Source organism: Salmo trutta, chromosome 21 (assembly GCF_901001165.1).
Source record: "Salmo trutta chromosome 21, fSalTru1.1, whole genome shotgun sequence".
In the NCBI taxonomy this organism is placed as follows: Eukaryota; Metazoa; Chordata; class Actinopteri; order Salmoniformes; family Salmonidae; genus Salmo; species Salmo trutta.
This window is the reverse complement of record NC_042977.1, coordinates 31,014,948-31,040,947: the sequence shown is the minus strand read 5'-3', so window position 1 is coordinate 31,040,947 and position 26,000 is coordinate 31,014,948. Positions and strand designations below refer to the sequence as shown.

The 26,000-nt window shown below is 41.1% G+C and overlaps 1 protein-coding gene across 2 annotated transcripts; it reads left to right on the top strand.

Moving 5' to 3' along the window:
• The first annotated feature begins 15,229 nt into the window (after positions 1–15,229).
• On the top strand, positions 15,230–25,381 carry LOC115157154 (cAMP-dependent protein kinase catalytic subunit beta). Of its 2 annotated transcripts, XM_029705151.1 has the most exons (11): positions 15,230–15,586; positions 19,572–19,580; positions 20,360–20,421; positions 20,709–20,837; positions 21,283–21,381; positions 21,490–21,572; positions 21,793–21,919; positions 22,171–22,266; positions 22,385–22,507; positions 22,776–22,940; positions 23,754–25,381. In XM_029705151.1, exons 1-11 carry the CDS (start codon positions 15,541–15,543, stop codon positions 23,877–23,879), a joined length of 1,065 nt encoding a protein of 354 aa, XP_029561011.1. In that variant the 5' UTR covers positions 15,230–15,540; the 3' UTR covers positions 23,880–25,381. The 2 variants fall into 2 exon arrangements, with proteins under 2 accessions (XP_029561011.1, XP_029561012.1); XM_029705152.1 differs by lacking the exon at positions 19,572–19,580.
• The last annotated feature ends 619 nt before the right edge of the window (positions 25,382–26,000 follow it).

Here is a 26,000-nt window from a genome sequence, read left to right as displayed (position 1 = left end):
GGATTTTTTTTTCAACATGAGTTGAGCACAGTCACTACACATTAGTGAAGCACAAACATATTGTAGGTGTTTGGCCATAGCCTACAGTACATGAGCTGCCTGCGTATGATCACGACAATGAAACGATAGGCAGGCAGGGAATTGATATCCCATGGAAGGGAAGTCTCTCCAACTCAATTATTTTTGGAGGTCAGTGAACATGTACAAGATAAATAATGCAAAAGTATGCGACAGGGTTACTGTACATTTGTCATAACAGCAACCGGGGAAATATGTGGCCTTTCATTCAATCATTTGAGAACATCAATCATCATTCCCTTTGAAGCAAGGGCCGATCCTGCTTTGCAAGGAACATACGAAGAAAAGAAAGAAAGAAAGAAAGGCAATATGGAGAGCAGCTGGTTATTTGGGATGAACATGACATGCTGTTTGTTTATGAGAGGAATGGGGAAAGAAAGGAGGGACGAGTGAATGAAAGAGTGAAAACAGACTCTTTCTCATTTAATATCAATTTCTCTTCACAGTCTTTGCACACATTTTCATGAGTTTAAGACTGAGTCAGCCTGACCTTTAAATGCATTCTCTTGTTATCCGAAGGATCTAGCTGTACACGCATCTGGTGCTACAATGACCATCTACTTCTCACAAGAACAAGCTGGAGTCTCTCCCTTAAATCGTTTCCTGCATATTTGTGGCTGGTAAAAGGAGTCCTTAAAAGCTAGAGTCTCCCTCTTAAATCTTTTCCTGCATATTTGAGGCTGGTAAAAGGGGTCCTTAAGCGCAGGCTCACAAGTTAGTATACAAAAAGGCTTCATCTTCTGAAGTAGAATCAACAATTTCCTTCACAGAGTAATGCTTCCCCCTGCTGCATATTGTACGAACTGTCATGTCAATTTGAAACCATTATGTGCTTGAAACAATCTGGGAGAAAGACCCTTTTACCAGCCTCAAATACTTTGTGCTTTTAAAAAGTGAGATATAGCCAATGTTTAAATGATCACAGAATTGGAAATAAATGATTTATTCAGCCAAGTATACATAATTTCATTACATGAACTTTGACAGTTAGAATGCATCAAAACTGGTGCAAGGAATTGAATAAGAACATTACACACACTAAATATCAATGCAATTTTTGAAAGAGATTGTATTTGAAACTATGGCGGTGAAATAAATATACAGTATACCACACATTTCCACTAGATAGTGTCCTAGTCTTACATTTATCACAAAACATGACTGTCAGAGATGGGCTGATGAACGGCATCAATGTTTATGTTGAAATCAAGTTGTCAAGGGTCACAAGGACAGGAACTCGGAATATTGAAATATGAGAAGGTGATAGTTGATCACAAAAAGTGATATATGAGTGAGAAATATCAACTTCAATTCAAGGATTTCAAAATAATTGGGAAATTATATTATTTTATACTAATACAATTGCTCAGAACAAGAGATTTTGTTTAACAAGTAATAAAATAACATCTTTAAAAATAGTGTTCAAAATTAATGACAACCCTGTTTTCAATACTCTAGCGCCCTCCCCTTGCGAGGATACTGACACTGAGCCTTTTTCTAAAATGTTTTAATGAGATTGGAGAACATGTTGGGAGGGATCTTAGATCATTCCTGCATCCAGAATCTTTCCAGATCCTTGATATCATTCGTCTGGACTGCCCTCTTCAATTCAAACCACAGGTTCTCAATGGGGTTCAAATCCAGTGACTGAGATGGCTATTTCAAAACGTTGATTAACAAGTGCTTGGGGTTATTGTCTTGCTGGAAGATCCACTTGCAGCCAAGTGTCCTGGCAGATGTCTTGGTACTTGGTAAAGTTCATGTTGCCGTTGGCTTTAACAAAGGGCCCAGGACCAGTGGAAGCAAAATAGCCCCATGACATTAAAGATCTACCACCATATTTTACCGTAGGTATGAGGTACTTTTTCTTGATGAACGGTATTGGCACTTAGATTGGAACTGGTGCTATGGTTAATAAAAATTTAAATAAAGCTCTTTGGCTGCACACACCAGTGGTGAGTTTGGCATTGAAAAACGGAGGCATATGCAGAAAAGTACCTCATACCTACGGTAAAACATGGTGGTGCATAGGAGGTGATCTGGAGACCCGCAACAAAAAACATGATTTCTCATGTGGAATATCACATGATTTCACATGTGGAACATTTCACATATGATCACTTTTTCACATGTAGTTTCATGTTATCATATAAGATCATGTGTTTACATGTGAAATTCATTTTGTTTTTCGGCAAGGCTAGGGAATGGAAGTCCTGACCCCGAACATATTATTTTTACAAGATTATTGTAATCTAAGTGGTATTGCTCATTGTTTGTGTGGTTTTGAGTGACCTTCCTATGTCTCTAATTATCCTAAAGGCTGTTTTTGACCTCAGCTGGGAGATCCTAAATAACATCTTCCCAGAAGGAGAAGTTAAAAGGCTGCCATGGGAGAAGCCAGAGGTCAGACATCACACCTACAAGTGCAAACTCAGCTTTGAAGTTTGGCCAGATCTTCACAATCAGCCTCAAGCGGATAAAGATGGACAAGTTGGCCCGCATTCTGGTAAGCTTTTTACAAGTGTGTAGTCATTGTCCATAATTGCCACACATATGCACACACACATGCAGGTACGCACACGTGTAAGCATGCACGGACGCACACACCATGCACACACACACAGCTGGACCTAATGTATCCTGTTGGTCTCATTCAGCATCAAGAGCTGCACGGTGAACAACTCCAGATGCAGAATTGGCAGCAGGGGGAGTTGGCCATCAAGATGAGGATGGCAGACAGCCTCTTTGATTATTTGTTAGAGGACACTGTCCTGAACCAAATTGAGAAGAAAGCCAACCCAACAACCGCTTAATAGTACCTAATGAAAGTCTTCATGTTGATCATGTTTTATGGTCATTGTTTTACAAGTCATTCCTTGAAAGTGTCTTAATTAGTCCTATGTAAATGCAAATGTCTTTCAGAGTAATATGTTTTTTTTATTTTTTATTTATTTAACCAGGCAAGTCAGTTAATAACACATTCTTATTTACAATGACAGCCTACCAGGAAACAGTGGGTTAACTGCCTTGTTCAGGGGCAGAACAACAGATGTGTACCTTGTCAGCTCTGGGATTCTTTACTGGCCCAACCGTTTTACCACTAGGCTACCTGTTGCCCCTAAAGACAGTACAGTATGGTTTAGAAGATCTGTGATAATACAGTCCTCAAAGCCCACAAGGTACTGATGGACCCCTTTGCTTGAGTGCATACGTTTTCATACCCCTTGCTGTGGCACATTTAAACAAGTTCAGGAGAAAAAACCCGTAATTTCATTTTTTTTAAATCACAGAATTCATTGAATGGGGTCCACCTGTTTGCAAAACAATAACTTCCCCGGTCTCTGTAAGGCTCCTAAATTGGATACAGATCGCGGTAGGTTAGAACAGATTTCCAAAACACTTAGCATCCCTTTGAGTATGGTCATCTGTGGATGGTGTCACAGAGCTGGCTGTCGTTCCTAACTGAGCCGCACGAATGTGTTCCACTACTAGCCAAAAGGCACGCGCCATTCGGCGCCAAACAGCAGACCAATGACTGTGTATGCAGCAGACGAACGATCCGAACAACAACACTACACTTTCTTCTGGTGGCTAGCTGGCTAGCTAGTAGCAAGAGCAGGAGGCAAGCCTCTCTCATTATGAACGGTAGGGATGTGATTATTGATTAACTAGCGAACTTTTAACATCTTGACCGAGAAATATCAAGTAGCAAGGAAACAGATATGTAACGTTAGCTATTTCATTCAAAATGTTGCTAGGGCTAACGTTAGTTGTTAGCTTGCTAGGTTTTGTTAGCTAGCTACATGTAGCAAACGGTCATTATAGCTAAGAGCCAGCTGTGGCTATCAAACCTTACTTAAGCTACTGTAACATGGGATAGGGAGTGAAATTAAAATGTGTGTACATGGGATGTAGAAAGCCAGCTAGCTTGATTGTTTTATACAGGGGAACTTTACCTAGCTATGTTGTCCCGGCATAGACCTTGAATCCTAGCTAACGTTAGCTGATGTCCCAGGAGCATCATACCGAAGATAAATAACGTTAGCTAGCTATTTTTGACAATACTCATGTTACAATTACCATTAAGTTGGTTAGCCCGCTTGGGAGGATGCATAGGGTGTTTGCTTTTCATGCCAGCAATCCAGGTTTGCTTCCCGGCCCTGCCATTCGCTACATTGGTGTCAGAAGTGGGATGGCGACTGAAGCCACCGGAATGCAGTCCTGTAACATAGGAACTGCCTTCAAGATGTTTGCTGGTACTGTCTTGACTTCTGCGCAGAAAAAAATATAAAACACAGAAGAAATATCTTGCTGCATTTTGTAAACGCAGATCTAAAATGCTTCTTATTGTAATTTCTGCTCTGCTTAAGACACATTTTGTAATTCAGTTGCACTTCTCCACCCATATGAGAATTTAGGAATGGACATTCTATCAGCAGACAGCGCTCGGACTGATGTGTAGCTACGTATCTCTGGTACCTTTCTCTGTACTTTTCTCTGTAAAATGCAAGAAAGATGAACTTCAAACAAAACAGTAGGACATGTAGCTGGCTACATTCTTTCTATGATAAACATCAGAAATATGATGGCCATGCATCATTGTCCTTGCTTTTTCATTGTAAGCTCATTTACTTGTGTGGCTCTAGCCAAATAGCGTTGCACTTCTGTTGTCATCGGATGAAAATGAAGCTATTTTCTGCCGAATGTGTTGCACTAATGTAGTTGCTGTATAGCAAGACCATAGTTGCACGCCCCTAATTACTCTATTGAAGCAAAAAAAAACACTGTTGACTTTTAATATAAAACACAGGTGAAATGGTTTACAATGCAGATTTTTATATGGTGTGCGATTTGAAAATGCAGATATCTGAACTCTAACACCACCTCTGAGGCTAAGCATGACGTAACGATTTTAGTACAACAGATAGCTAGCTACCAACATTGTCAAACTGTTTGAGACTCTTGGTGTAATAACATGTTGGACAGACAGTTGGCAGGGACCCAGGTTTGAGGTTTGATAGGCCTACACTCCTGAATGGGTGCGTTCAGTTTGATTCAACGTTTGTTATGTTGCGTGAGGAGTTGTATTGAACGACATGTGTCCCCAAAACGGTCTGCACCGTTTTTCAACGGCATTTGAGGTATGTTGGCTCCCGTTCGATGGGTGTGACTAGGTGTGGCCTGATGAATATGGGTGTGACCATTTTCCTTTTTTATTCACCTTTATTTATCCAGGTAGGCTAGTTGAGAACAAGTTCTCATTTACAACTGCGACCTGGCCAAGATAAAGCATAGCAGTGCAACACAAACAACAACACAGAGTTACACAGGGAATAAACAAACATACAGTCAATAATACAATAGAAAAAGTCTATATACAGTGTGTGCAAATGAGGTAGGAAAACAGAGGTACGGCAATAAATAGGCCATAGTGGCGAAATAATTACAATATAGAAATGAAACACTGGAGTGATAGATGTGCAGAAGATGAGTGTACAAGTAGAGATACTGGGGTGCAAAGTAGCAAAATAAATAAAATAGATAACAGTATGGGGATGAGGTAGTTGGATGGGCTAATTACAGATGTGCTATGTACAGGTGCAGTGATCTACCATATAAAATCGCAAAATTTGTGCAGCACACCATACACACAATCGCCCTCTGTGCCACCATAATCACGCCATTCTCAACTGGGCATTCATTACAGTACCATTTCATTTTAATTAAACGTTGAACACCGTTCTGTCATACTGAGTAGGCTTAGGCGGTTTTATACCGTATACCAAGCTATTTCGAAATACAGATTGTATGATTTTCAGTAAAAAAATGTAATTTGACGGGGCACCCCCTCCACTGCTTATAACTTTTTAGGGTATAGGGGGCGGTATTTTCGATGAAAAGCGTGCCCAGAGTAAACTGCCTAATACTCGGGCCCAGAGTCAAATATTTGCATATTATTAGTATATTTGAATAGAAAACACTCTGAAGTTTCTAAAACTGTTTGAATGATGTCTGTGAGTATAACAGAACTCATATGGCAGGCAAAAACCTGAGAAAAATCCAACCGGAAGTGGGAAATCTGAGAATTGTAGTTCTTCTTTTGAATCCCTATCGAAACTACAGTGTCTGTGGGGTCACGTTGCACTTCCTAAGGCTTCCATTGGCTGTCAACAGCCTTTAGAAAGTTTTTTTCATCCTTCTCCTGTTACTGGGCAGAGAAGAGTAGCTCAGTCAATGAGTGGACTGCCTATGGACAAAGGGCTTGGTGATGCGCGATCCCACGAGCGCACCGTTCCTTCTTTTTCTCCTGGAATGAATACGCTATTGTCCGGTTGGAATATTATCGACGTTTTATGTTAAAAATACCCTAAGGATTGATTGTAAACAACGTTTGACATGTTTCTACGACCGGTAATGGAACATTTTTGACTTTTCGTCTCTGGTACTGCGCTCGCGTGTTATGCCTTTGGATAGTGATCTGAACGTACGAACAAAACGGAGGTATTTGGACATAAATATGGAGTATTTCGAACAAAACGAAAATTTCTTGTGGAAGTAGGAGTCCTCGGAGTGCATTCTGACGAAGATCAGCAAAGGTAAGAGAATATTTATAATACTAATTCAGAGTTTTGTTGATGCCAGAACTTGGCGGGTAGCTGTATAGCTTGCTTCGATGGCTGAGCTATGTACTCAGAATATTGAACAATGTGTTTTCTCCGTAAAGTTATTTTGAAATCTGACAAAGCGGTTGTGTCAAGGAGTAGTGTATCTATAATTCTTTCAATTACTGTTGTAAATTTTATCAATTTTTTGTAAATTGATGTGCACATTCACCGGAGGTTTTGGTGGGAATATATTTTCTGAACATCACGCTCCAATGTAAAATGCTGTTTTTGGATATAAATATGAACTTTATCTAGCAAAACATACATGTATTGTATAACATGAAGTCCTATGAGTGCCATCTGATGAAGATCATCAAAGGTTAGTGAATATTTTAGCTGTACTTTTGTTTTTTGTGATGCATGTCCTTGCTTGGTAAATGGCTGTGTGGATTTTCTTGTGAAGTTTATGTCCTAACATAGTCTCATTTTATGCTTTCGCCGTAAAGCCTTTTTGAAATTGGACAATGTGGTTAGATTAACGAGAGTCTTATCTTTAAAATTGTTTAAAATAGTTGATTATTTGAGAAAATGAAATTATGAGATTTTTGCTGTTTTGTTTTTTGCACCATGCTATTTCACTGGCTGTTGATAGTGTGGGACGGTCATGTCCCACCTAGCCCAGAGAAGTTAACTAAGTTAAGTATAAATATTAGAAATCTAAGATGTGTCAAATAAATTATATCCAGCTCATGGCTCAAGCTATGCATTTGGTTTGCTAATTTGCATGCTAAGTGACTAGATGTCAAGATCAAGCTTCTTGGTTACAGCAGAGACATTCAATCCCCTCCTGGATCAAGATCCCTGTTGCCTAAATTGTTTTGTACTTTACTACTACTACTACTACTACAACTACTACTACTACTACTACTACTACTACTACTATAGTCTAATTAGGGTTGTTGCCGACTTAAATAAATCTTGATCGACCGAGAGTCGTCTGTTCTTTCAATTGGTCTACATTTTAAAACACCCATTTTTCCATACACCCTATGTGTTTGAATAAAATCAACTATATGCACTGAGCTTGTCTGATGCTTTAAGCGCTGAAATAATTACGACACACATGACTCAAGAGGGAGTCTGATGGCCATGCTGTGTAGGAGGGAGATGTGAAAAGTGTGCAGGAGGGCATGGGAGAAAGGAATGTGTAGTATCGGTGAAAGAAGCGGTATGTGTTGGGGACTATGGGTGCCCATGGTGCTGGGGATCAGAAGTGTCTGGTGCGAGAGAGGCAGGTTAAAGTTGCCAGGGTCAGAGTTGTACAGAAGGTGTCGTATGCAGAGACAATGAATAAAGTAGGGGAAGATGGATCAAGAGTGAGAATTCGTAGGCGAGTGAGTAAACCTCCACTACCATTCGTTCTATTGGCCAAAGTGCATTGGAAAATTGGAAAATAAAATGGATGGTCTACGATTAAGACTATTCTAACAATGGGACTTTAAAAACTGTAATATATTATGTTTCACCGAGTCGTGGCTGAACGACTACACAGGTAATATAGAGCTGACTGGGTTTACTGTGCATCGGCAGGACAGAGAAGCTACGTCTGGTAAGACAAGCAGTGGGGGTGTGTGTCTATTCGTCAATAACAGCTGATGCGCAATGTCTAATATTAAGTCTCGAGGTTTTGCTCGCCTGAGGTAGAGTACCTCATGATAAGCTGTAGGCCACACTATCTACCAAGAGAGTTCTCATCTATATTATTCGTAGCCGTCTATTTACCCCCACAAACCAATGCTGGCACTAAGACCCCACTCAATGAGGTGTATAAAGCCATAAGCAAACAAGAAAATGCTAATCCAGAAGTGGCGCTCCTAGTGGCCGGGGAATTTAATGCAGGCAAACCTACATCCGTGTCACATGTCACATGTGCAACCAGAAGAAAAAAACCTCTAGACCGCCTTTACTCCACACACAGAGACTCATACAAAGCTCTCCCTCGCCCTCCATTTGGCAAATCTGACCATAATTATATCCTCCTGATACATGCTTATAAGCAAAAACTAAAGCAGGAAGTACCAGTGACTCGCTCAATACAGACGTGGTCAGATGACGCGGATGCTATGCTACAGGACGGTTTTGCTAGGACAGATTGGAATATGTTCCGGGATTCATCCAATGGCATTGAGTAGTATACCACCTCAGTCACCGGCTTCATCAATAAGTGCATCAACGATGCCGTCCCCACAGTGACCGTACGTACATATCCCAACCAGAAGCTATGGATTACAGGCAACATCCGCATCGAGCTAAAGGCTAAAGCTGCTGCCTTCAAGGACACGGACACCAATCCGGACTCTTATAAGAAATTTTGCTGCGCCCTCAAGACGAACCATCAAACAGGAAAAGCGTCAATACAGGATTAAGATTGAATCCTACTTCACCAGCTCTGACACTCGTCAGATGTGCCAGGGCTCGAAAACTATTACTGACTACAAAGGGAAACCCAGGTGCAAGCTGCCCATTGACGCGAGCCTACAAGATGAGCTAAAAGCCTTTTATACTCGCTTTGAGGAAAGCAACACTGAAGCATGCATGAGAGCACCAGCTGTTCCCGACGACTGTGAGATCACGCTCTCCATAGCCGATGTGAGCAAGACCTTAAACAGGTCAACATTCACAAGGCCGCAGTCCAGACGGATTACCAGGACGTGTATTCAAAGCATGCGCGGGCCAACTGGCAAGTGTCTGACCGAGTTTGTAATACCTACATGTTTCAAGCAGACCACCATAGTCCCTGTGCCCAAAGAAGCGAAGGTAACCTGCCTAAATGATTACTGCCCTGTAGCACTCATGTCGGTAGCCATGAAGTGCTTTGAAAGGCTGGTCATGGCTCACATCAACACCATCATCCCGGAAACCCTAGACCCACTCCAATTCGCATACCGCCCCAACAGATCCACAGACGGCGCAGTCTCAATCGCACTCCACACTGCCCTTTCCCACCTGGACAAAAGGAACACCTATGTGAGAATGCTGTTCATTGACTACAGCTCAGCGTTCAACACCATAGTGCCCACAAAGCTCATCACTAAGCTAAGGACCCTGGGACTAAACACCTCCTTCTGGATCCTGGATTTCCCGACGGGCCGCCCCCAGGTGGTAAGGGTAGGCAACAACACATCTGCCATGCTGATCCTCAACACAGGGGCTGCTCAGGGGTGCCTGCTTAGTCCTCTCCTGTACTCCTCTATTCACCCACAACTGCATGGCCAAACACGACTCCAACACCATCATTAAGTCTGCTGATGACACAACAGTGGTAGGCCTGATCACTGACAACGATGAGACAGGGAGGACTGGGAGGAGGAGGTCAGAGACCTGGCAATTTGGTGCTAGGACAACAACCTCTTTCTCAATGTGAACAAGACAAAGGAGCTGATCGTGGACTACTGGAAAAGGCGGGGCTGTAGTAGAGCGGGTCTAGGGTTTCAAGTTCCTTGGTGTCCACATCACCGACGAGCACACCAAGACAGTCGTGAAGAGGGCACAATGCCTTTTCTGCCTCAGGAGAAAAGATTTGGCATGGGTCCCCAGATCCTCAAAAAGTTCTATAGCTGCTCCATCGAGAGCATCCTGACCGGTTGCATCACCGCCCGGTATGGCAACTAGGGTTGCAAAGGGTCGGAGAAATTCCGGTAAATTTCCATGGGAAGTTAAGCCTTGGAATTCAGGGAATTTTGCTTAAATTCATCCAAAAAGTTAGCTTACAACAGTGAACCTTTTTTTGTGGGATACACATAAGGCAATTCTAGGTCTTGTGGCATATTTTGGTTAAACTATCCCCATTTAATGGAATTGTAACCCTCTGCATGCACAGTGCATTCTTCCATCATGAGATGCTATTGAGCCCACACTACTACACTGTCTGAGCCAAGGACTACATGCTTTCTGGTAAGTTTTTATTACAATACTGGGTGGGGTGAATATATTTTATATTACATACATAATTTTGTGTTAACTAGTAAATAGTAGCCTACAGCAAAGTGTGTTTAAATAATTTCTAACTTGTTAACAATTTCTGCTAGTTAGTTTTTTCTACCGTGCTTGAGCCTGCTAACTGAGGAGTGTTAATTCACCTGTTTCCATACATGTTTCATTTGAAACATTTATCTTACAAAGGAGTTGTTTAATCTAACTGCTTAACTATTTATCTCTACATGGAATTGTATTTTTTTTACTCATTTTTTAAAATCTTTACAGGAAAATACCACTGGCACTATCTGATGTGTGGAAACATTTCACTGCAGCTAATGTAGAATGAAAAGCTGTGTACATTTGCAAATAAAGTGCCAAATATGTGAAAAATGCAACAAAGATGCAGCATCATCTGGCCAAGTGCATAAAGTTCCCTCAGCGCTCACAACAAGCAACCTCTGACAAAAGTCACTCTACTTCTATTAGAGGTGAAAATGATGAATCAGACACCTTATCGAAAGCAACAGCTCATGGTCCTCCTGGAATCAGAAGTTTTGACTCAATGGAGGAACGTAGTCAGAGAAATGTGGATGAATGTCTTGATTGAGCTGTGTATGCAACTGGTTCACCTCTGATGCTCACAGGCAATGTGTATTGGAAGAGATTTCTGAATGTTCTTCACCCAGCATACACCCCTCCAGCCAGACATGCTTTATCTACTCATTTGCTGGATGCAGAGTTCAACAGAGTTCAAGTGAAGGTCAAGCAAATCATAAAGGAAGCAGACTGTATTGCAATCATCTCTGATGAGTGGTCGAATGTTTGTGGGAAAGGAATAATTAACTACATCATCTCCACCCCTCAACCAGTATTCTACAAGAGCACAGACACAAGGGACAACATACGCACCGGTCTCTACATTGCAGATGAGCTGAAGGCAGTCATCAATGACCTTGGACCACAGAAGGTATTTGCACTGGTGACAGACAATGCTGCGAACATGAAGGCTGCTTGGTCTAAAGTGGAGGAGTCCTATCCTCACATCACACCCATTGGCTGTGCTGCTCATGGATTGAATCTGCTCCTCAAGGACATCATGGCACTGAATACAATGGATACACTCTGCAAGAGAGCCAAGGGAATTGTTAGGTATGTGAAGGGTCATCAAGTTATAGCAGCAATCTACCTCACCAAGCAAAGTGAGAAGAATAAGAGCACCACATTGAAGCTGCCCAGCAACACCCGTTGGGGTGGTGTTGTCATGTTTGACAGTCTCATATAGGGGAAGGAGTCTCTCCAAGAAATGGCCATATCACAGTCTGCCGATATGGACAGCCCAAATCAAGAGGATCCTCCTGTATTATGTATTTTGGAAGAGAGTGGTAAGCAGCCTGAAACTCCTGAAACCTACAGTATAGCAGCAGCCATTGCACGGATTGAGGGAGACAATGCCATCCTGTCTGATGTTCAGACTCTGCTTGTAGATATAAGAGAAGAAATCCGTACAGCCCTGCCCACTTCACTGTTGCTCCAAGCAGAGGAAACTGCAGTTCTGAAGTACATCAAAAAGCGTGAAGACTTCTGCCTCAAGGCCATACATGCCGCAGCGTACATGTTGGACCCCGAGTATGCTGGCAAGAGCATCCTGTCTGGTGCAGAGATCAACAAGGCCTATGGTGTCATCACTACCGTGTCTCGCCACCTTGGCCTGGATGAGGGCAAGGTTCTTGGCAGTCTGGCGAAGTACACTTCCAAGCAAGGACTTTGGGATGGAGATGCAATATGGCAGTTGTGCCAACGACGTCGTACCTAGCAAAAGCATTCATCCCCCTTGGCGTTTTTCCTATTTTGTTGCATTACAGCCTGTAATTTAAGTTGATTTTTATTTGGATTTCAAGTAATGGGCATACACAAAATAGTCCAAATTGGTGTAGTGAAATGAAAAAAATAACTTCTTTCAAAAAAAAATTGGGGGAAAAAACCTGGAAAAGTGGTGAGTGCATATATATTCACCCGCTTTGCTATGAAGCCCCTAAATAAGATCTGGTGCAACCAATTACCTTCAGAAGTCACATAATTTGTTAAATAAAGTCTACCTATATGCAATCTAAGTGTCACATGATCTGTCACATGATCTCAGACCTGAAAGACCCCAGAGTCTGCAACGCCACTAAGCAAGGGGCACCACCAAGCAAGCGGCACCAGGAAGACCAAGGAGCTTTCCAATCAGGTCAGGAACAAAGTTGTGGAGAAGTATAAATCAGGGTTGGGTTATAAAAAAAATATCTGAAACTTTGAACATCCCACAGAGTACCATTAAATCCATTATTAAAAAATGGAAAGAATATGGCACCACAACAAACTTGCCAAGAGAGGGCCGCCCACCAAAACTCACGGACCAGGCAAGGAGGGCATTAATCAGAGAGGCAACAAAGAGACCAAAGATAACCCTGAAGGAGCTGCAAAGCTCCACAGCGGAGATTGGAGTATCTGTCCAATGGACCACTTTAAGCCGTATACTCCACAGAGCTGGGCTTTACAGAAGAGTGGCTAGAAAAAAGCCATTGCTTAAAGAAAGAAATTAAAAAGGCTTGTAGGAGACTCCCCAAACATATGTAAGAAGGTATTCTGTTCAGATGAGACTAAAATTGAGCTTTTTGGCAATCAAGGAAACCTCTATGTCTGGCGCAAACCCAACACTTCTCATCACCCCGAGGACACCATGTTTTTCCATCAGCAGGGACTGGGAAAATGGTCAGAATTGAAGAAATGATGGATGCTAAATACAGGGAAATTCTTGAGGGAAACCTGTTTCAGTCTTCCAGAGAGTTGAGACTGGGACGGAGGTTCACCTTCCAGCAGGACAATGACGCTAAGCATACTGCTATAGCAACACTCAAGTGGTTTAAGGGGAAACATTTAAATGTATTGGAATGGCTTAGAATGGCTTAGTCAAAGCCCAGACCTCAATCCAATTGAGAATCTGTGGTATGACTTAAAGATTGCTGTACACCAGCGGAACCCATCCATTGACTTTGGGAGGGTGAATAGTTATGCATGCTCAAGTTCTGTTTTTTTGTCTTATTTCTTGTTTGTTTCACAATAAAAAATATTTTGCATCTTCAAAGTGGTAGGCAAGTTGTGTAAATCAAATTATACAAACTCCCAAGAACTCCATTTTAATTTCAGGTTGTAAGGCAACAAAATAGGAAAAATGCCAAGGGGGGTGAATTCTTTCACAAGCCACTGTATCTCATCAGCCACCCGGTGGAAGGGACTTTGTGGATCTGAGGCTCTTTCCCCTGTTGCCTCTGTCATCCTCCGAATCCCACCAACATCAGCCGCCTCAGAGCGCAACTTGACCTTGTTTGGGAACACACACACATCAAAGCATGCAACAGGCTGACCAATACAAGGGTTGAAAAATTAGTGGCCATCCGGGCAAATTTGAGGCTTTTTGAGCCTGACAACGAGCCATCCTCAACAAGGTTGGAAAGTGACAGTGAAGATGAGGCCTCAGAGTCTGATGTTCAAGAGGTGGATATTGAGGAGGTCCAGGGAGAAGACATGGAAGCCTGAGAGGAAGACAACCAAAGCTTTAGTTCCTAGACTATCATTTTACAGATGTATGTTGATAACATTTTTGGGAGATACGATGCATCATTGGGGATCATTCAATATTCCCTTTATTTTGTTGTTCAGGGTAATCATCCCATGTGAAGAGTCAACTCATTTAATTAAAGTTGAATTCATAACTAAATCTTTTTTTAAATGTATATTGGAAGGATTGAATCATTTGCAATATATTTACTTATGATAAGGTAAAAGGTTTCTGTTTCTGTCTCCATATGATATGGTAAATATATCCAATGCAAAAAACATTTACATTTAAATGATATTAATATAATTTGCATATATTCCCGTTAATTCCCATATATTCCCGTTAATTCCCACGGAAAGTTTCCACCTCTGAATTTTCCCCAAAATGTGCAACCCTAATGGCTCGGCATCTGACCGTAAGGCGCTACAGAGGGTAGTGCGTATGGCCCAGTACATCACTGGGGGCAAGCTTCCTGCCATCCAGGACCTTTTTACTAGTCAGTGTCAGAGGAAGACAACAAAAAATGGTCACCCAAGTCATAGACTGTTCTCTCTGCTTCCGCACGGCAAGAGGTACCGGAGTGCCAAGTCTAGGACTAAAAGGCTCCTTAAGAGCTTCTACCCCCAAGCCATAAGACTGCTGAACAATTAATCAAATGGCCACCCGGACTATTTACATTGACCCCCCCTCCATTTGTTTTTACACTGCTGCTATGCGCTGTCTATTATCTATGTATAGTCATTTTACCCATACCTACATGTACAAATGACCTCGACTAACCTGTCCCCCTGCACATTGACTCTTTATCGGTACCCCCTGTATATTGCTTCGTTATTGTTATTTTATTCTTACTTTTTAACAACGTGTAACGGATTTATACTCCAGTCCAGTTGGTGGCAGTAACGCACCATTAATATTGTATTCCAACCGCCGTTATACCCCACCGAAGATGAAGATTGGCTGCGATATCTCGTCACACAGAACGTCTTTGACCAAGCCATCAACAACGAATGCTTTGGGGAGAAGTGATATCAGTGACCGCTAGCTGCATGTCAGCGAGATAGAGAAAAGCTAGGAAGGGTAATATCTAAAGGGGGGGTAGTGAACGGGGATTTGGGCTCTTCATATTTGGCTGTAACGTATTTAGCTATATAGATCCAAAATAACGATTGTAGCTAGCTACGACAAATACGAGGGGAACACCACTCAACAGCAGTGTAGCTAGCTAGCGTTACCACAATCTCCCGCAGTCTAAGCGATCACTGTGTCTTCCATACGATGGGAAACACTGCTACCGCCAAGAAAGGCAACGAGCTTGAGAGCGGTGAGTTGGGATGGTCGCTGAGCATAATCTATACTGCTAACGTTAGCTAGCCAGTTAGCATGCTAACATTTGCTAATGTAATGTTGACATTTGAAGCATTTTATGGACAACATGACAATCGGGAGTGTGCTCAAGCTCACTTATCCCTGATGTTGTGCACATTTACATTAATGACACCATAAATATGTTGCGGGGCAGGGTATAGTAAATGGTTTGTGAATTAATCCTAGGTAGCTAGCTAGCGACAAATGAATATGTAGCAAAATCAAAGATGGTTTAGTAACTATGTGGCTAAATTGTTACAACCTGATCCAGATGCCTATCTAGCTGCTAATGTTATAGCTAACGTTAGTTTGCTGTTTGGGGTTTTAGGCTGGGTTTCTGTACAGCACTTTGTGATTTCAGCTGATGTAAGAAGGGCTATATAAATACATTTGATTAGAATTGTTTTTGAGTTAGCTAGTGTGGGACGTTTTTAGCCCGTTCTCTGTCATTGGCAGCCTTATTCGGGGCAGGGACTCACTTGGATGGCTACTGTTAGTCAGCAACCAACTAGTTCGCTAACGTTAGCTAGAGATTTGTAATGTGAACTATGTAACAACAATGTTTCTATATAGTTATTATCGGGCAACCAAAACGCAATTCTCAAGCAAGATATTCGTTAACCTAACGGTTTACGATACCGGGGGGATTAGCTGGGGAAAGGGCCTAGCCTCTATCTTGTTATCGTATCCAGACCGAATAGGATGCTAGCTAGGTAGATTGCTAGCTATCGAGTTGTATTGAATGCAATTTTACTGTCAGTAGCTACCTAGGTCAATGAGAGCTAGTTTTATGTCAGCGTTAGCTGACGTTAGCCATCACCAGGCCCGTGAGACATCACCAAGCCAGAGATATGTGCAGTGCCAGCTACTAGCAGTAACGTTAGCTTTATAGCCATTCTGGACCATCTGCCATGTGGTGGTCTCACAGTCTTATTGAGTAGTTATGAAGGCCTGTTTTGATATTGCATTTGTAGGTTCCAGAGATATGTTTTAGCTAATTTGTAGTCTTACTAGCTAAAGTAAATAGATTATTTGTTAGCAACCAGAAGTTCACTCCAATGCTGCAAATATAAACTGGAGATATATATTTTTAAATGACATGTTAGTTTAACCACACTAAGGATAAGTAGTTTGAATAGTTGTTTTCAATTATCAGACTCTGCCTCTACCTCCACATCTTGAGATGCTGCATATATACAGCTTTCCCTCTACCCCCTTGCGCACTGCTAAACAGTGACCAAATATGGTGAAGAAATGACAAATGCCCTCTTCTCATTCATAAAACCAGGCCCGAAATACAACCTCTCCAAGTGACTTATCTCACAAGTCTTTTTTGTTTAGAGTCTTTGTTTAATCTTAGTGATGTGAAGGTCCACTCAGACACAGATACACACACACAGCACAGTTTGTCATTGACTGGAAGGGCTTGTCATCAGACCTTCGTCAGAGGATAAGCGGTATTACAAGCTTTGACGCAACTAGCACTGGGGTTGTATTAATTGGCAATGGTACACTTTGACGTACGTATGCTGATAATCAATGCACAGCATGCTATGATAAAACTTAAAATGTTTCCCCATGAAGGCCTATACAGCCATTGGTTTGTGTCCAGATCTACATTTGTGTGAACTGCATGCAGCAAAGTAATCTCACGCAAGTGAGTCCAGGAAATGACACTGACTTGTGAGTTTGCATATGCTGTTCCATCCACTTCACTTTTTGTAGACTAAAATGTATCTTATATTTTAACATGAAACATATTTATGGTAGGTAGTACTTAAATGCATCTGGGTTGTTTAAAAGCTTTGTTACTTTATGATGCTGCTAATCTGTTTATATGAGATTTATTGAAGTGTTGGAAGAGACCAGGCAGAGGCACAGGAACCTGGCCAGCCTCTGGTATCTGCCTGTGTTTCAGGAAGCAAGCAATGTTCTTTGATCTGATCAGTGCAACCAAAAGCCTGCACTCTGTTTTTTTGCTAGTTTTGACATGAGCCCCAGTCTCCCAAGATTCTAGTGTTAAACCTGTCTAAGCTGATACAGTTCCCTGAGCTGCTGCTGCTACAGCTTTGTGTGGCCTGTTGCTGTTCAGAGCCAGCAACCTGGTTCCTGATAATAGCCCATGTGTGTGTTGCGCTAGCCTGCTAACCTCCTCAGCACCTTTGACTCATTGTCTTGGCTCTTGGGAGATGTCAAAACACTCCCAGTTTGGCAGGGAGGGAGGGAGTGGACACAATAACTAAATCATGCTGAATAGACTAATTCTAACAATGAATTATGTGGCAATGTCACAGCCTTCAATGTTTATAAACATGTTAGCCTCACATTTTCAATGGAAAACCATTACATTACATTAGCCAACCATGTTCTAAAAATATTAGCGTAGTGGTGCTCATTTCTAAAAACTGTTTTGTACTACTGTACTCAGGTGTACATTCTACTATACAATACTGGACACTTGGTGTAACAGATCTGATCGTACTTCCTAATTCTTGCATTGTGTAATAAAGAATTTCTAGACAGATCCCAGTTGATTGTTGTTTATTCCTGTGATGATAGCCAAAGGACAGCACATCAGATGTGCTTAGCTTGATGTTGATGGCTGCAGATTTTAGCATGAGTGTATTAGCAGGGAGCTAATGCTACCATTACATTTTAGGACATACTAGCTAAATCACTCGTACAGCAATAACATGCATACAAAAGCACATCACTGGAAGCCCCCAATATCTAATGGGTTCTGTACACGTGTGTGTGTGTGTGTGTGTGTGTGTGTGTGTGTGTGTGTGTGTGTGTGTGTGTGTGTGTGTGTGTGTGTGTGTGTGTGTGTGTGTAAATACATCAGGAAATGTACATAGTGAACTAACTTGTACACATTGTAAATAGAATACATTATTTCACAACGTGACTTACCTCTTGCATGAATTATCAGAGTGGGAAGAATTTACATTCGCGATCTCCTATCTGCAAGCCTAGCCAATGACATTACACCTTATTGACATCTGACTTGAACCAACCAATTATAATACATAAACATTTCTGCAGTTGTAATTGTAAACATAACTAACCCTGTTACATTAGCTTAGGTTCGATTCACATTCAGTACAGTAAACCATGACCAGCTCTGGTGCCTTGTCAGAAATGTAAACATTTACATTAGCTTTGTGGTCGTATATTGCCTTCTTGAATGTCGTACAGTACAGTAGAGCAGGGATGATACCAGTATCACGATACTCCTTAGCATCGTGGTAAGGAAACAAAACATGAAGCAGATTTACTTCTTTAGGGAAATGACCCTAATGTTGGAAACATACATCATTGTGTTGTCATCCAGAATCACATGTATTCATTTTCCAAGCTGTAACACACAATATTTTACATACAGCAGGTTTTTAAAGTACCAAAGAGTTTGGTCTGCTTTGTGTTTTTATTTTTGCCATGTAAAAAATATTGAGATACTGGTATTGTTCAGGCCCTACAATACAGTAGTCTACTTGTCAGTCCAGGGTAATGTAGGATATTTAGGGGTTCAACATACAGAGTAGCCTATATAAAAAAGAACTGCACATTGATTGAAGCATTCGGTTTACTACAGTAGATCTTTGTATTTGTACATAATTTCATACGATCCTAGTCACGTAATTCTGTCATGCGTGTTGTGACTTTTTCATACTCACATGAGTCCGTTTAATAACCTTCCTTATTACAGTCTTGTGTTTTTCCTGTGTCAATCTAAATCACAGGATTAGATTGACAACTCTCTCTCTTACTGTTTCTTTCCTTCGCTGTCAACTTCTGTTGTTCTTCACTGCATATGGTCCATGTTTGTTGATCTGATATACTTGTTCTTAGTACATAAATCTATCTCTCTCTGTCTCTTTCTTCCACATCATCCCATCCATGTGGGTGATTGTTCCTGCAAATCCTTGGGTGATCTATAGAGACTTTTGGTATGCCCATTCTTCCACTAGATTCCCAAAATGACAGAAGATTCTATTGTAAATGAACCCAAGCTTGGCTTGTAGTAGAGGTTCACTATATGCTTCGATCTATATTCTCCCAAAACCATTACCTAAACCTCTATGTTTTTATCATCTGCATTCTGTCATTCTGGATATCTGCTGTCTGCTATGTTTTTCCATGTATGTTGGTTTGTCCTTGCTCGTCAAAAACAATGCTGTGAGTGTCAGAGCCTTTCCCTCAACAGTATTAGGCCCTAATGCACAGTCAGTGCAGAAAGAAAGTGATGCTCAAGAGCTCTTCATGCTTCATGAGGGACCAGTCTCTCCTCCTGTCTTAGTGAATTCTTACACCCCCCTCTCCATTTAAAAAAGAGAAACATGACATAGGGCTCTTGGCATCACTTCTTACTTAGACTGCCTGTCTTGGTTGGTGTGTTTTGTAACATTAGAAACAGAACTGTTTTGTTTTGTTTCCCTTTACTCCGTACATGTATTTTGTGGATGTTCAATGCAGATGGGCGTTTGGTTAGTTACACCTTACCTGTCTTTGTCTCCATTAAGTTCCACTTCATACTGATTTTGTCACTGTTGATCCCCAGCACCTTTCTAGAATTCCCAGATAAGGTTCCATTTAAGATTTCCTTTGTACTTTGTTGCCCGCTCCATGCAATCGAAAGTCATTAAATAGGAATCAATCATTATGCGTTGACCGACAATTCCTTCCTATGGGCTAATTGTGCCTGTGTTTCTACCTTTCTTCCATACAGTGAAAGAGTTTTTAGCCAAAGCCAAAGAAGACTTCTTACGGAAATGGGAATGTCCACCACAGGTGAGATGTTTTCAATGCTCCGAGGCCTTGCCTGGAACTACAAATCCAGGGTTTGGGGATTATTTGTCATTTACTTTTTCTGCTATTCCTCACATTCTATCTCTTGGCCTTCTCAACCGTATTGGGGGAGAAGGTCCAAGGTACTTCACCAATGTGTTTTGAAAAGGAGACGAGGAGAGTGGATGTGAAGAATATCTAAGTTTAACTGAGTAAAAGACTTGGACTGCTGCTGCGGTCTATCCATTATCGCCTAATCCACTTTCTATGTTTTGTGTTACCCATTCCAGAGCACAACGGGCCTAGATGACTTTGACAGGCTAAAGACCCTGGGTACAGGCTCGTTCGGAAGAGTCATGCTGGTCAAACATAAAGGAACAGAGCAGTTCTTCGCCATGAAAATACTGGACAAGCAAAAGGTGGGTGCCCAGTGGAAAATAGCTGGCCTTTTGTAACACATTGCAGGATGGGTAACTGATGTACATTTGAGTAGACTTGGCAATTTATCACCTCCACTCCCTTTTTGAAAAAAAATTTAAAGAAGAAGAAAAAGGGGGGCAGAAATGATATTAAACACTGTAGTTGTTAGATTGTAGCATAACATAAGTACTGTATCATTGTGTAGTGTTAGGACTGGCGGCAGTAATGTCTGCCTGGCCCCTCCAATCACTAGCACAGATATTATCTGACCTGTGAGTGTCTGGATTATTATTATATCATTTTCATTACTGAAATTGAATGCAATTTAAAAACGTACCCCTCCCCCAACCTCTGCGCTGTTTTGTCATGCCATCACTAACAGTAAATAAAAATGTCATTTGTCGGTCAATACAGTTGTCTAATGATCACGTCTTTGTCTATTAGGTGGTGAAACTCAAGCAAATAGAACACACGCTAAACGAGAAGAGAATATTGCAGGCTGTGTCTTTTCCCTTCCTCGTCAGACTTGACTATGCCTTCAAGGTACAGTTCACAAAACTAAAAAAGTCAGTGTTTTTCAATCTGGCCTCTTTATTAGGCTATTCAATTATTATCATCTCAGTATCTGTATGGATTTGTGTCCCTCCACAGGACAACTCCAATTTGTACATGGTGATGGAGTACGTTCCAGGAGGAGAGATGTTCTCACATCTAAGACGAATCGGAAGGTTCAGGTGAGTGTCTGTCTGCTGAACTTTCTGCACCACAACACAAAAGAAGGTTGATTACAGATTGTTTATAGATTTTCCATTTGTCGATAGAACATTTGTTTTGGATAATTTTGTAACTTATACTTTGTTTATTTCAGTGCTTATGTAGTTAATTACAACTGTTTAATTTTCTGACCTTATATTGTCAGTTTAACGGATTCTTCTGTCTTTTCTTCCTTCACAGTGAACCGCACGCACGGTTTTACGCAGCCCAGATAGTACTGACGTTTGAGTACCTTCATTCACTTGACCTTATTTACAGAGATCTGAAGCCTGAGAACCTTCTAATCGATCACCACGGCTACATCCAGGTATATGTGAAGTGCTTGAAGTGGATCATTTTCATTTTACAGCATCACCGTTCATATTTTAGAGCCAATATTTCACCAGAGATACTGGTATTCGAGCAGTAGAACATTTGAGGTGCCAGTACTGTGTACCGGTGAGCACAGACCCAACTAGAGCACTGCGGGACACATCACTCCCTATGGACTGTACTGTAGTGGTGGGTTGTGTTTTCTCTGCTATGTTGCTTTACTGACTACGTGTTCTTGGTGGTCAGGTGACCGACTTTGGATTCGCCAAGAGGGTAAAAGGCAGAACCTGGACGTTGTGTGGAACTCCAGAGTACCTGGCGCCAGAGATCATCCTCAGCAAGGTGGGAGTCGTGACATACACACAGTACATGAAATTACTCCGATTGAAGAGATGCAACCGTTTGTTGCCCTGGATTAGATATGTGAATGTGAACTACATTGTCATTCTGCTGTGTGTAGGGCTACAACAAAGCAGTGGATTGGTGGGCCCTGGGGGTCCTTATATATGAGATGGCTGCTGGATACCCTCCCTTCTTCGCTGACCAGCCCATTCAGATCTATGAGAAGATTGTGTCTGGAAAAGTAAGGACAAGTCCATTTTACAACCTGGCCAACCTATTTCACCTGCAGTTTAACACATTTTGAACACCTGTCTTGTTCTCATTAAGTAAGCTAAACTCAGTGGGAGTTAGCTGTCAAATGAAGGCTTGTCTGGCTTTTGGCTTATGTTTGTTGTGAAAGCCTCTTCCGTCTTAAATCAGTCACTTGCTTTAGAGGGCTAACGAGGAGCAAATGTACGTTTCTCAATACATTACCATTTAGACAAACCTCAACATGTGTCCCCCTGTAGGTCCGCTTCCCATCCCACTTCAGCTCTGACCTGAAGGACCTGCTGAGGAACCTGCTGCAGGTGGACCTGACCAAACGCTACGGCAACCTGAAGAACGGTGTAAACGACATCAAGGGACACAAGTGGTTCGCAACAACGGACTGGATCGCCATCTACGAGAGGAAGGTACGTTCAAGGCTTTGTTGGAAGATGAGGACAAACAATGCAAAGTTGAATTGCTCTTTATAGCACCTAACTTTTATGAAACATTATTGATGTCCAGTAGAACTTTCTTGAGCATTGTAGGGTTGGGCGATTTTTACCATTGCATGTTCATCTTTTCTGCACCAGAGTAGCAAACTCAGCAGGATGATGGACTTGTAAACGTTGACAGAGGTTTGTACTCTGTACATCTTTTGCCCTGATAATCTTTTTCCATATTCTGCAAGTGACTTCGGTCTGCTGGTTTGGCTTGAAACCGAACAACTAGCAAACAGGCAAAGATGTGCTTTGTCCCCCCACCAAATCAGCCAGAGTTTTTTTCTGATTTATCTTAATGCAGGCTTTACTATAGTTACTAAGTGAAATCCCGTCACTTTTTTTAAACAGACAAATGGTCGGAAGGATCCTTATGGAAGAACAAATGCCGCAAATGTGCTAATATAACTGATATGAGTATTTTTATGGATAAGAGAAACAAGCCCTACAGATTTGAAACTCATTCTGCCGCCTAGACTAGATAAAGTACTAGGCCTAACACTTGTTTTGAACAATGATTTAATGAGATTGTTTATGGCTTTCGTAGCAATTTGAAATAACAATAGTCTTTATATGGAGTAATAATAATGTTTTCTATTTTACTCACTAGAATAACTTCATAAAGTAGTTTGCTGAAAGGAGGGGTTACCTAGGCATCTCTAGAATATCAAGTACTGGCTTTGTTTCCTCTAAGGCAAACTCCCTCACTCTTCTCCTGGTTGTGCTGCTCTGTGTTTTTAGGTGGAAGCCCCGTTCATACCAAAGTGTCGAGGCGCTGGAGACACAAGCAACTTCGACGACTACGAGGAGGAGGAGATCCGCGTCTCCGTAACGGAAAAATGCGCAAAGGAGTTTTCCGAGTTTTAGCTCGTGTAAACGTGGATATATCAGGGCTAAAACACACATGAAAAATAAGGGGATCTTTGCACTCTTCTAAAGACTTGGGGTTGGAGCAGAGACCATTGTTCAACTATTACTAAGTAGTTCCTTCATTCCACAAGGCTGAATGAGGTCGCCATGATCCTTGGGTGCCGATGATAACACCTTCACTGTCACACACACTTGCATATTAAAGCAGACGCGTCACCTAAAAAAAAAAAAAAAAAAAAAAAAACTCTACCCACTCTGTTTTTGAACTTTGTAGCAGTTGTTGTTGTCATGGATGTTGTGCTCCCCTTTACAGCTGTGATATTTTTCAATTTAGGAGGAAAACCAGAAACAGAGTTACTATATGAGACAAAGGCCAATTGAATATTATAAGTCCACGCAGTGTAACTTCAAACCGATTTTGCCTGTGGCAGTATCACACATGATTGTGTGGTTTTGTAGGGCATTGCCTCTAGTTGTCAAAAGTTTATATTCTTGGTCTGTTACAAGTCTGAGATGGTTTTCAAGAAAAACATATTCTCACCTTGGACTAGGACAATGTTTTGGCCATCTTTCAGAAATAGTATTTGTCCTTTGTGTATAATGTTTGTCACTCTAAGACATTTTAAACACCCTTGAGTGTTAAGAGCATGACCAAAATACAACTAATTGGGTGACCGAGGAAGAGAGGTCCCTTCCTTTCTTTGCCTTTTGCCTTAGAGAGCCAATTCCAACACCCCACAAAGTGCCCATTCTCTGGCCCATTGGTATTCTGGCCCTGTAACAGGGAAGTCATTACAGAGAATGGCGAACCCAATTACAAACAGAAATTAACAAAACAGTGATTGGTGTTTCTGTTTGTGCCAGAGAAATTCTAGAATTTGTTGAATTTATAATCTCTCCTTTTAATTGACCTTATTTTAATCCATGGATTACAACTGAAGGCTTTTTGGTCCCTAAAATGTAAGATCCACTAATAAAAAAGGAAGGACCCTTTTAAAAAAGAATTTGTGGAGCTCCATATGCGTTAGTGAATATGGTGTACTCTTTAAATTGATCAGTTCAGTGTGTATAGTGTTGTAGCTTTTGCCTCAACATTGTTAGTGGAACCAGTACACACTTCATAACAATATATTGATGCTAAAACGTTTTAAAAAGCTTCTCAGAAGGGATCGCAAAACAATTTGTTTTCCATGTTTTTCCCCTATTGCAGTTCTTGACCTCTCTCCTTTCCTTGTTTGTTTCATTCTTATGACAGAATGTAGAGTTGCAACTTATAGGTATGCATATTGTTTAAAATGCTTGATTTCAAGGTACATGTTTTTTCTCACAGACATACTGGCAAAAAAAACTAAAACTAAAAACAAGACTGCTCCTTTGTATCACATAATCCAGTCATTGTTCAGCTCATTACATTATACGTACAGTATATGCATTGTTTCATATGTTTTTATTTATACACATTAGAGATGCTAATAAATTTTATTTTTAAAAGTGTCAAAGTTTGGAATGTTTTTTGTAATCTTGTGGTGTACGTAACGGCATACTGCTCTTTACGTAACAGCATACTGCTCTTTATGTGGGTCTTATTTCTGTCAAACTATATAAATCAGGACAACATCCAAGAGGCTACATTACACATCATGACTGAAATGTTCATGTATTTTTTTAATTACTACTACATTTACCAAATATGAAGTATTCTAGCTGTATTGGATCATTTACGCATATGCCCACTTAGTTAATAACTTCATATTGTAATTTTCCAGCAATATTAGATTTGGCATAACAATAACAATAATTTCAAAGAGTTTGGCTATAAATGAAAGTAATTCAGAGGAAATTATGTCAATCTTTTGTTTTACTGTTTACAATTCACAAATGTTTTACCTTTCCTGAATAAAATGTGTGTGCTTGCTTCAGCTGTCTAAGCATTTATATGGAAGTAGGAGATGTATTACATGTAGAATTCAAGCTGATTAGAAGCTGAAGTAATAAGAATAGTACTATATGTATGGTGGGTCTGAACTTTAGTACACTGCATTCTATGAACAATGAAATATGCCTAAAACTAGGCTGGAACATGCTTTCAATGGTGCTCTCCAACTCCTGACACCAGTG